Source organism: Orcinus orca, chromosome 4 (genome assembly GCF_937001465.1).
Source record: "Orcinus orca chromosome 4, mOrcOrc1.1, whole genome shotgun sequence".
NCBI classification, from domain to species: Eukaryota; Metazoa; Chordata; class Mammalia; order Artiodactyla; family Delphinidae; genus Orcinus; species Orcinus orca.
The window spans coordinates 36907357-36920758 of NC_064562.1; the positions used below are offsets into that span (position 1 = coordinate 36907357).

General features: G+C 38.2%; 1 protein-coding gene across 1 annotated transcript; it reads right to left on the reverse strand.

Annotated features, from left to right (window-relative positions):
• Window positions 1-10938: 10938 nt before the first annotated feature.
• Window positions 10939-12396, reverse strand: LOC101288623 (interferon-inducible double-stranded RNA-dependent protein kinase activator A-like). Its single transcript, XM_033413365.2, has one exon. It carries the CDS (start codon window positions 12394-12396, stop codon window positions 11452-11454), a length of 945 nt encoding a protein of 314 aa, XP_033269256.2. The 3' UTR covers window positions 10939-11451.
• Window positions 12397-13402: the final 1006 nt, after the last annotated feature.

A 13402-nucleotide genomic window follows, 5' to 3' on the forward strand; every position in this document is an offset into this window, starting at 1 on the left:
TAAGAATAATGATACTGAAGATGATCCAGGACCTCGGAAAAAGAATGGAGGCAAAGATTGAGAAGATTCAAGAAATGTTTAACAAAGATCTAGAAGAATTAAAGAACAAACAAATAGAGATGAACAATACAATAACTGAAATGAAAACTACACTAGAAGGAATCAATAGCAGAATAACTGAGGCAGAAGAATGGATAAGTGACCTGGAAGACAGAATGGTGGAATTCACTGTCATGGAACAGAATAAAGAAAAAAGAATGAAAAGAAATGAAGACAGCCTAAGAAACCTCTGGGACAACATTAAATGCAAGAACATTTACATTATAGGAGCCCCAGAAGGAGAAGAGAGAGAGAAAGAACCCAAGAAAATATTTGAAGAGATTATAGTTGAAAACTTCCCTAACATGGGAGAGGAAATAGCCACCCAAATACAGGAAGTGCAGAAGTCCCATACAGGAGAAACCCAAGAACAAACATGCCGAGATACATAGTAATCAAACTGGTAAAAATTAAAGAAAAAGAAAAATTATTGAAAGCAGCAAGGGAAAAATGACAAATAAGATACAAGTGAACTCTCATAAGATTAACAGCTGATTTCTCAGCAGAAACACTACAAGCCAGAAGGGAGTGGCATGACATATTTAAAGTGATGAAAGGGAAGAACCTATAACCAAGATTACTCTACCCAGCAAAGATCTCATTCAGATTTGATGGAGAAATCAAAAGCTCTACAGACAAGCAAAAGCTAAAAGAATTCAGCACCACCAAACCAACTCTACAACAAATGCTAAAGGAACTTCTCTAGGCAGGAAACACAGGAGAAGGAAAAGACTTACAATAACAAACTCAAAACAATTAAGAAAATGGTAATAGGAACATACATATCGATAATTACCTTAAACATGAATGGATTAAATGCTCCAACCAAAAGACACAGGCTCGCCGAATGGATACAAGAACAAGACCCATATATATGCTGTCTATAAGAGACCCACTTCAGACCTAGGGACACGTACAGACTGAAAGTGAGGGGATGGAAAAAGATATTCCATGCAAATGGAAATCAAAAGAAAGCTGCAGTAGCAATACTCATATCAGATAAAGTAGACTTTAAAATAAAGACTGTTACAAGAGACAAGGAAGGACACCACATAATGATCAAGCGATCAATCCAAGAAGAGGATAAAACAATTATAAATATGTATGCACCCAACATAGGAGCACCTCAATAGAAAAGGCAACTGCTAACAGCTATAAAATAGGAAATTGATAGTAATACAAGAATAGTGGAGGACTTTAACACCTCACTTATACCAATGGACAGATCATCCAGACAGAAAATTAATAGAAAACACAAGCTTTAAATGACACAATAGACCAGATAGATTTAATTGATATTTATAGGACATTCCATCCCCAAACAGCAGACTACACTTTCTTCTCAAGTACACATGGAACATTCTCTAGGATAGATCATATCTTGGTTCACAAATCAAGCCTCAGTAAATTTAAGAAAACTGAAAATATATCAGGCATCTTTTCTGACCACAACACTATGAGATTAGAAATCAATTACAGGAAAAATAACGTAAAAAACACAAACACTTGGAGGCTAAACAATATGCTACTAAATAACCTAGAGATCACTGAGGAAATCAAAGAGGAAGTCAAAAAATACCTAGAGAAAAATTACAATGAAAACACGACAAACCAAAATCTATGAGACACAACAAAAGCAGTTCTAAGAGGGAAGTTTATAGCAATACAAGCCTACCACAAGAAACAAGTAAAATCTCAAATAAACAATCTAACCTTACACCTAAAGGAACTAGGGAAAGAAAAAAAACAAAACCCAAAGTTAGCAGAAAGAAAGAAATCATAAAGATCAGAGCAGAAATAAATGAAATAGAAACAAAGAAAGCAATAGCAAAGATCAATAAAACTAAAAGCTGGTTCCTTGAAAAAATAAACAAAATTGATAAACCATTAGTCAGACTTATCAACAAAAAGAGGGAGAGGACTCAAATCAATAAAATTAGAAATGAAAAGGGAGAAGTTACAACGGACACTGCAGAAACACAAAGCATTCTAAGAGACTACTACAAGCAACTCTATGGCAATAAAATGGACAACCTGGAAGAAATGGACAAATCCTTAGAAAGGTATAACATTCCAAGACTGAACCAGGTAGAAATAGAAAATATGAACAGACCAATGACAAGTAATGAAATTGAAACCGTGATTAAAAATCTTCCAACAAACAAAAGTCCAGGACTAGATGGCTTCACAGTTGAATTCTATCAAACATTTAGAGAAGAGCTGACACCCATCCTTAAACTCTTCCAAAAACTTGCAGAAGAAGGAACATTCTGAAAAGCATTCTGAGGCCACCATCATCCTGATACCAAAACCAGACAAAGATAATACAAAAAAAGAAAATTACAGACCAATATCACTGATGAATATAGATGCAAAAATCCTCAACAAAATACTAGCAAACAGAATTCAACAACACATTAAAAGATCATACACCATGATCAAGTGGGATTTATCCCAAGGATGCAAGGATTCTTCAATATAAGCAAATCAATCAATGCGATACACCATATTAACAAATTGAAGAATAAAAACCATATGATCATCTCAATAGATACAGAAAAAGCTTTTGAGAAAATTCAACACCCATGAATGGTGAAAACTCTCCAGAAAGTGGGCATAGAGGGAAGCTACCTCAATATAATAAAGGTCATATGTGACAAACCTCCAGCCAACATCATTCTAAATGGAGAAAAAATGAAAGCATTTCCTCTAAGATCAGGAACAAGACAAAGATGTCCTCTATTGCTACTATTATTCAACATAGTTTTGGAAGTCCTAGCCACAACAATCAGAGAAGAAAAATAAATAAAAGGAATACAAATTGGAAAAGAGGTAAAACTGTCACTGTTTGCAGATGACATGGTACTATACATAAAGAATCCTAAAGATGCTACCAGAAAACTACTACAGCCAATCAGTGAATTTGGTAAGGTTGCAGGATACAAAATTAAGGCACAGAAATCTCTGGCATTCTTACACACTCATGATGAAAAATCTGAAAGAGAAATTAAAGAAACACTCACATTTGCCATTGCAACAAAAAGAACAAAATGCCTAGGAATAAACCTACCTAGAGAGACAAAAGACCTGTATGCAGAAAACTATAAGACACTGATGAAGGAAATTAAAGATGATACCAACAGATAGAGAGATATACCATGTTCTTGGATTGGTAGAATCAATATTGTGAAAATGACTATAGTACCCAAAGCAATCCGCAGATTCAATGTAATCCCTATCAAATTACCAGGCATTTTTTACAGAACTAAAACAAAAAATCTTAGAATTTGTATGGAGACACAAAAGACCCCAAATAGCCAAAGCAGTCTTGAGGGAATAAAATAGAGCTGGAGGAATCAGACTCCCTGACTTCAGACTATACTACAAATCTACAGTAATCAAGACAATGTAGTACTGGCACAAAAACAGAAATATAGATCCATGGAAAAGGATAGAAAGCCCAGAGATAAACCCAGGCACCTATGGTCAGCTAATCTATGAAAAAGGAGGCAAGGATATACAATGGAGAAAAGACAGCCTCTTCAAAAAGTGGTGCTGGGAAAACTGGACAGCTACATGTAAAAGAATGAAATTAGAACACTCCCTAACACCATACACAAAAATCGACTCAAAATGGATTTTTTACCTAAATGTAAGACTGGACACTATAAAACTCTTAGAGTAAAACATAGGAAGAACACTCTCTGACATAAATCACAGCAAGATCTTTTTTGATCCACCTCCTAGAGTAATGGAAGTAAAAACAAAAATAAACAAATGGGACCTAATGAAACTTAAAAGCTTTTGCAAAGCAAAGGGAACTACAAACAAGATGAAAAGACAACCCTCAGAACTGGAGAAAATATTTACAAATGAAGCAACAGACAAAAGATTAATCTCCAAAATATATAAACAGCTCATATAGCTCAATATTAAAAAAAAAAAACCCAATCAAAAAATGAGCAGAAGACCTAAAGAGACACTTCTCCAAAGAAGACATACAGATGGCCAAGAAGCACATGAAAAGCTGCTCAACATCACTAATTATTAGAGAAATGCAAATCAAAACTACAATGAGGTATCACCTCACACCAGTTAGAATGGGAACATCAGAAAATCTACAAACAACAAATGCTGGAGAGATTGTGGAGAAAAGGAAACCCTCTGGCACTGTTGATGGGAATGTAAATTGATACAGCCACTATGGAGAACAGTATGGGGGTTCCTTCTAAAACTAAAATTAGAATTACCATATGATCCAGCAATCCCACTACTGGACATATACCCAGAGAAAAGCATAATTCAAAAAGACACATGCACCCCAATGTTCATTCCAGCACTATTTACAATAGCCAGGTCATGAAAACAACCTAAATGCCCATTGACAGATGAATGGCTAAAGAAGATGTGATACATATATACAATGGAATATTACTCAGCCATAAAAAGGAACGAAATTGGGTCCTTTTCAGAGACATGGAAAGACCTAGAGACTGTCATACAGAGTGAAGTAAGTCAGAAAAAGAAAAACAAATATCATATATTAATGCATATATGTGGAACATAGAAAAATGGTACAGATGAACTGGTTTGCAGGGCAGAAATAGAGACACAGATGTAGAGAACAAATGTACGGACACCAAGGCAGGAAAGTGGCTGGGGGTGGGTGTTGAATTGGGAGATTGGGATTGACATATATACAATAATATGTATAAGATGGATAACTTGCTGTATAAAACATTTTTTTCATAAAATTCAAAAAAAAAGGAAGCACAGACAACTACAGCTCTGGCAGTGTTCAGTTTTTTTGAAAAATAATAAATAAAATTTAAAAAATATTTGCACATTTAATTCTTTCAATTAAAAATTAAAATGAGCCTAAAAAATAATGAATACTCAAAAGGAGCCCTGTGCTGGTTTGATTTAAGCAAAAAATAAATAAGTTTCTTGTTGTGATTCTATGTCAATTAGAAACAAAGTGACAAGCCATCTCCCCTTTTACAGAAAGGCGCATTTCTTCTTCATTCAAATAAAACCTAGCCAAGCACGCTTCTGAGTGCTATAAACATTCTTACAAAATACATCACACGGGGGAGAGTTGAGGAAGAAGATGGAAGTGTAAGACGCAGAGATCACCTTCCTCCCCACAGATACATCAGAATTACATCTACATGTGGAACTTCTCCTATAGAACACCTACTGAATGCTTCCCCAAAGGCAAGAATCTCCCCCATGTACCTGGGTAGAGCAAAAGAAAAAAGTAAAAACAGAGAAAAAAGATTAGGGATGGGACCTGCACCAGTGGGAGGGAGCTGTGAAGGAGGAAAGGTTTTCACACACTAGGAAGCCCCTTCGTGGCTGAAGACTGTGGGTGGCGGAGGGGGGAAGCTTCGGAACCACGGAGGAGAGCACAGCAACAGGGGTGCGGAGGGCAAAGCGGAGAGATTCCGCACAGAGGATCGGTGCCGACCAGGACTCACCAGCCTGAGAGGCTGTCTGCTCACCCGCTGGGGCGGGCGGGGGCTGGGAACTGAGGCTCGGGCTTCGGAGGTCAGACCCCAGGGAGAAGACATGGGTTGACTGCGTGAACACAGCCTGAAGCGGGCTAGTGCGCCACAGCTAGCCGGGAGGGAGTCCGGGAAAAAGTCTGGAGCTGCCGAAGAGGCAAAAGACTTTTTATTGCCTCTTTGTTTCCTGATGCGCGAGGAGAGGGGATTCAGAGCGCCGCTTAAAGGAGCTCCAGAGACGGGCGTAAGCTGCGGCTATCAGCGCGGACCCCAGAGACGGGCATGAGTTGTTAAGGCTTCTGCTGCCGCCACCAAGAAGCCTGTGTGCAAACAAAGGTCACGATCCACACCTCCCCTCCAGGGAGCCTGTGCAGCCCGCCACTGCCAGGGTCCCGTGATCCAGGGACAACTTCCCCGGGAGAACAAACGGCATGCTTCAGGCTGGTGCAACGTCACGCCAGCCTCTGCCACCACAGGTTTGCCCCTCTCTGCCCCGAGCCTGAGGGAGCCAGAGCCCCTGACTCAGCTGCTCCTGTAACCCCGTCCTGTCTGAGCGAAGAACAGATGCCCTCAGGTGACCTACACACAGAGACAGAGCCAAATCCAAAGCTGAAACCCGTGAGCTGTGCGAACAAAGAAGAGAAAGGGAAATCCCACCCAGCAGCCTCGAGCAGCGGATTAAATCTCCACAATCAACTTGATGTACCCTGAATCTGTGGAATACCTGAAAAGGCAATGAATCATCCCAAATTGAGGAGGAGGACTTTGGGAGCAAGTCATATTATTTTTTCCCCTTTTCCTCTTTTTGTGAGTGTGTATGTGTATACTTCTGTGTGAGATTTTGTCTGTATAGCTTTGGTTTCACCACTTGTCCTAGGGTTCTCTCTGTCCGTTTTGGGGTTTTTTTTGTTTTCTTTTGTTTTCTTTTTTTTTACTTTTCAAAAAAATATTTTCTTAATCATTATTTTTTATTTTAATAACCTGATATTATTTTATCTTTTAAAAATTTTATTTTATCCTCTTTCTTTCTATTTTTTCTCCCTTTTATTCTGAGCTGCGTGGATAAGAGGCTCTTGGTGCTCCAGCCAGGAGTCAGTGCTGTGCCTCTAAGGTGGGAGAGCCAACTTCAGGACACTGGTCCACAAGAGACCTCCCAGCTCCATGTAATATGAAACGAAGAAAATATCCCAGAGATCTCCATCTCAACATGAAGACCCAGCTTCACTCAAGGACCAGCAAGCTACAGTGTTGGACACCCTATGCCAAACAACTAGCAAGACAGGAACACAACCCCACCCATTAGCAGAGAGGCTGCCTAAAATCATACTAAGGCCACAGACACCCCAAAACACACCACGAGACGTGGGCTGCCAACCAGAAAGACAAGATCCAGCCTCATCCACCAGAACACAGGCACTACTCCCCTCCACCAGGAAGCCTACAGAACCCACTGAAAGAACCTTAGTCATTGGGGACAAACACCAAAACAACGGGAACTACGAACCTGCAGACTGCAAAAAGGAGACCCCAAACACAGTAAGATAAGCAAAACGAGAAGACAGAAAAACACACAGCAGTTGAAGTAGCAAGGTAAAAACCCACCAGACCAAGCAAATGAAGAGGAAATAGACAGTGTACCTGAAAAAGAACTCCAAATAATGATAGTAAAGATGATTCAAAATCTTGGAAATAGAATTGAGAAAATGCAAGAAACACTTAAGGAACTAGAAGAACTAAAGAGGAAACAAGCAACAATGAACAACACAGTAAATGAAATTAAAAATACTCTAGAAGGGATCAATAGCAGAAGAACGGATAAGTGACCTGGAAGATAAAATAGTGGAAATAACTACTGCAAGGCAGAATAAAGAAAAAAGAATGAAAAGAACTGAGGACAGTCTCAGAGACCTCTGGGACAACATTACACCCACCAACATTCGAATTGTAGGGGTTGCAGAAGACGAAGAGAAAAAGAAAGGGACTGAGAAAATATTTGAAGAGATTAGAGTTGAAAACTTCCCTAATCTGGGAAAGGAAATAGTTAATCAACTCCAGGAAGCACAGAGAGTCCCATACAGGATAAATCCAAGGAGAAACACACCAAGACACATATTAATCAAACTATCAAAAATTAAATACAAAGAAAACATATGAAAAGCATCAAGGGAAAAATAACAAATAACACACGAGGGAATCCCAATAAGGTTAACAGCTTATCTTTGAGCAGAAACTCTGCAAACATAAGGGAGTGGCAGGACATATTAAAAGTAATGAAGGAGAAAAACCTACAACCAAGATTACTCTACCTAGCAAGGATCTCATTCAGATTTGATGGAGAAATTAAAACCTTTACCGACAAGCAAAAGCTGAGAGAGTTCAGCACCACCAAACCAGATTTACAACAAATGCTAAAGGAACTTCTCTAGGCAAGAAACACAAGAGAAGGAAAAGACCTACAATAACAAACCCAAAACAATTAAGAAAATGGCAATAGGAACATACATATCGATAATTACCTTAAATGTAAATGGATTAAATGCTCCCACCAAAAGACACAGACTGGCTGAATGGATACAAAAACAAGACCCGTATATATGCTGTCTACAAGAGACCCACTTCAGACCTAGGAAAACACACAGACTGAAAGTGAGGGGACGGAAAAATATATTCCATGCAAATGGAAATCAAAAGAAAGCTGGAATAGCAATTCACATATCAGAAAAAATAGACTTTAAAACAAAGACTATTACAAGAGACAAAGAAAGACATTACATAATGATCAACAGATCAATTCAAGAAGAAAATATAACAATTGTAAATATTTATGCACCCAACACAGGAGCACCTCAATACATAAGGCAAATACTAACAGCCATAAAAGGGGAAATCGACAATAATACAATCATAGTAGGGGACTTTAACACCCCACTTTCACCAATGGACAGATCATCCAAAATGAAATTAAATAAGGAAATGCAAGCTTTAAATGATAAATTAAACAAGATGGACTGAATAGATATTTATAGGACATTCCGTCCAAAAACAACAGAATACACATTTTTCTCAGGTGCTCATGGAACATTCTCCAGGATAGATCATATCTTGGGTCACAAATCAAGCCTCAGTAAATTTAAGAAAATTGAAATTATATCAAATATCTTTTCCAACCGCAACGCTATGAGACTAGATATCAATTACAGGAAAAGATCTGTAAAAAAATATGTAGGCTAAACAACACACTACTTAATAACCAAGAAATCACTGAAGATATCAAAGAGGAAATCAAAAAATACTTAGAAACCAATGACAATGATGACACGACGACCCAAAACCTATGGGATGCAGCAAAAGCAGTTCTAAGAGGGAAATTTATAGCAATAGAATCCTACCTTAAGAAACAGGAAACATCTCAAATAAACTACCTAACCTTGCACCTAAAGCAATTAGAGAAAGACGAATGAAAAAACCTCAAAGTTAGAAGAAGGAAAGAAATCATAAAAATCAGATGAGAAATAAATGAAAAAGAAGTGAAGGAAACGATAGCAAAGACTAATAAAACTAAAAGCTGGTTCTTTGAGAAGATAAACAAAATTGATAAACCATTAGCCAGACACATCAAGCAAAAATGGAAGAAGACTCAAATCAATAGAATTAGAAATGTGTATATGTCCATGACTCTCTCTCGCCCTGTCACAGCTCAAAACGTAGTAAGGTAGATAACTAGTGGGAAGCAGCCGCATGGCACAGGGATATTGGCTCGGTGTTTTCTGACAGCCTGGAGGGGTGGGATAGGGAGGATGGGAGGGAGGGAGACGCAAGAGGGAAGACATATGGGAACATATGTATATGTATAACTGATTCACTTTGTTATAAAGCAGAAACTAACACACCATTGTAAAGCAATTATACGCCAATAAAGATGTTTAAAAAAAAAGAATTAGAAATGAAAAAGGAGAAGTAACAACTGACACTGCAGAAATACAAAGGATCATGAGAGATTACTACAAGAGATTACTATGCCAATAAAATGGACAACCTGGAAGAAATGGACAAATTCTTAGAAATGTGCAACCTGCCGAGACTGAACCAGGAAGAAATAGAAAATATGAACAGACCAATCACAAGCACTGAAATTGAAACCGTGATTAAAAATCTTCCAACAAACAAAAGCCCAGGACCAGATGGCTTCACAGGTGAATTCTATAAACATTTAGAGAAGAGCTAACACCTATCCTTCTCAAACTCTTCCAAAATATAGCAGAGGGAAGAACACTCCCAAACTCATTCTACAAGGCCACCATCACACTGATACCAAAACCATACAAAGATGCCACAAAAAAAGTAAACTACAGGCCAATATCACTGATGAACATAGATGCAAAATTCCTCAACAAAATACTAGCAAGCAGAATCAAACAAGACATTAAAAGGATCATACATCATGATCATGTGGGGCTTATTCCAGAAATGCAAGGATTCTTCAATATATGCAAATCAATCAATGTGATACACCATATTAACAAACTGAAGGAGAAAAACCATATGATCATCTCAATAGATGCATTGAAAGCTTTTGACAATATTCAACACCCATTTATGATAAAAACCCTGCAGAAAGTAGGCATAGAGGGAACTTTCCTCAACATAATAAAGGCCACATATGACAAACCCACAGTCAACATCATCCTCAATGGTGAAGAACTGAAACCATTTCCACTAAGATCAGGAAGAAGACAGGGTTGCCCCCTATCACCACCATTATTCAACACAGTCTTGGAAGTTTTAGCCACAGCAATCTGAGAGAAAAGGAAATAAAAGGAATCCAAATCAGAAAAGCAGAAGTAAAGCTGTCATTGTTTGCAGATGACATGATACTCTACACAGAAAATCCTAAAGATGCTACCAGAAAACTACTAGAGCTAATCAATGAATTTGGTAAAGTAGCAGGATAAAAATTAATACACAGAAATCTCTGACATTCCTGTACACTAATGATGAAAAATCTGAAAGTGAAATTAAGAAAACTCTCCCATTTACCATTGCTACAAAAAGAATAAAATATCTAGGAATAAACTTACCTAAGGAGACAAAAGACTTGTATGCAGAAAATTATGACACTGATGAAAGAAATTAAAGATGATACAAATAGATGGAGAGATATACCATGTTCTTGTATTGGAAGAATCAACATTGTGAAAATGACTCTACTACCCAAAGCAATCTATCGATTCAATCACTGGCATTTTTCACAGGACTAGAACAGAAAATTTCACAATTTGTATGGAAACACAAAAGACCCCTAATAGCTAAAGCAATCTTTTTTTTTAATAACAACAACTCTTTATTACATGGATTCAAATACACAGCATACCAATCATGTTCCCTGAAATTTAACAATCACAGTCAATTAAAACCTGTTAGTGCATTCCTCAACACTAATTCTAAGGGGCTTCCTTCGAAATTCCTTTACAAAGCCTTGTACAAAGAAGAGGTTAAGCACCAGTAAGAAAGACTGTTGTTAGCAGTTTTATTTTATCCTCCTCCTCATCAACAACAACAATCATGCAGTTTTTTCCTTCTATGTGCATGGCATTGTAAATTGAGTGCTACACTCTGCTATGGTACAAAGTTTATAAATACAATATACCAATACAAAGTCGAAGCCATTAAAAACATCTTAATAACAACTACCAGAAGATAATTAAATCTGGAGTGTTGATGGAATCTATGAAGAGATTTAGAACCAACACACAAACTCAAACATTATAGTAAAGGTTTTACTTGGAAAGGGGAGAAAGGGGAACTTCTTATGTGCTACTGAAGGGTTTTCTACGTTGTTCCACATTTACTTTCCTTCTGCTATTATCTTTAAATACTGCAGAGCATTGTGAGCTGCATCACTCTGCGCCACTCTGCCACAGGAGATCCCCGAGCCATGACAGACTGTGATGGGACTGGTGGACAATTCAGCGAGACATTGATACTGTCCGTTGGCACTCAGTTCTTCTATATCCAAATGTGTTATATTAAAACCTTGCTCCTTTGCAATTTCACTAAGCAGCTGGATGTAATCTGTATTTGGAATACTGAGGAGGCTTCTTTTCAGTAAGTTGATCTTTTCACAAGGATAATTCCTCAAGGAATGCCAAGTACAACCTAAAGAATGTCCTACCACATTTGTCAAAGAAATGTGGTTCTCTGGAGAGATATTACTGAATTTGGCAAGAAATTTCTCAGCAGCATTTCTCTTGGCTTGTTTCTTTGATGCCCCCTTTCCAGTTTCCATGAATGACTCTAGCCTGCAAATTGTGGTATATTCTCTCTTATGAGCAGGTCCTCCCTCCTGGGAAAGGGTATATTCAGGAAGTCTCCAGCCATGATGAATAGCCAATTCCTGTAATGAACCAATAGGATTAAGCTGGTTCTTCGGTTGCTTGGAAGGGTCAGGCATTAAGGGATCAGGAACTGCAAAGAAAATACTTGCACTGGCTTTCAAAATGTTTATGGCAGCCTCAGAAGCTCTATGTTTCGCCAGCTTCTTACTTGTACCTTCACCTGTGCAGGTTATGTCACCAACAGTTACTCTGAAGGTGAAAGTGGGCAAGTGTATTTGCACATTGGATCTTTCACATTCATAAACTGGGATATTCTTGGTCTTCATGCCGTATACATGTAATACCTGAATTGGTGTTTTCCCTGGCTTAGCTGTGATCATCTTCCCCAAACTGAAGGTCCCACTGTCCTCACACTTCAGCGGCGGAGCCACGGCACGATGCCTGCTCTGAGACATAGCCAGAAGGGACGGCTTTGTGGCGGGAGGAAGAGCAGTGTGGAGTGACATCTTCACTCCACAGGTCAGTCAGTCCCTGAGAGGAACGATCTAGAGCCGACACCGCCACCTCCTCCCCTCCTCAGACTCCTCTACAGCAATCTTGAGAACGAAAAATGGAGCTGGAGGAATCAGGCTCCCTGATTTCAGACTATACTACAAAGCTACAGTAATCAAGACAGTATGGTACTGGCACAAAAACAGAAATATAGATCAATGGAACAGGATAGAAAGCCCAGAGATAAACCCATGCACATATGGTCACCTTATCTTTGATAAAGGAGGCAAGAGTATACAATGGAGAAAAGACAGACTCTTCAATAAATGGTGCTTGGAAAACTGGACAGGTACATGTAAAAGTATGAAATTAGAATACTCCCTAACACCATACACAAAAATAAGCTCAAAATGGATTAAAGACCTAAATGTAAGGCCAGAAACTATCAAACTTTTAGAGGAAAACATAGGCAGAAAACCCTATGACATAAATAACAGCAAGATCCTTTTTGACCCACCTTCTAGAGAAATGGAAATAAAACAAAAATAAACAAATGGGACCTAGTAAAACTTAAAAGCTTTTGTATAGCAAAGGAAACCATAAACAAGACCAAAAGACAACCCTCAGAATGGGAGAAAATATTTGCAAATGAAACAACTGACAAAGGATTAATCTCCAAGATTTACAAGCAGCTCATAAGCTCAATAACAAAAAACCAAACAGCCCAATCCAAAAATGGGCAGAAAATCTAAATAGACATTTCTCCAAAGAAGATATACAGATTGCCAACAAACACATGAAAGAATGCTCAACATCTTTAATCATTAGAGAATTGCAAGTCAAAACTACAATGAGATATCATCTCACACCAGTCAGAATGGCCATCATCAAAAAATCTACAAACAATAAATGCTGGAGAGGGTGTGGAGAAAAGGGAACCCTCTTGCACTGTTGGTGGGAATGTAAATT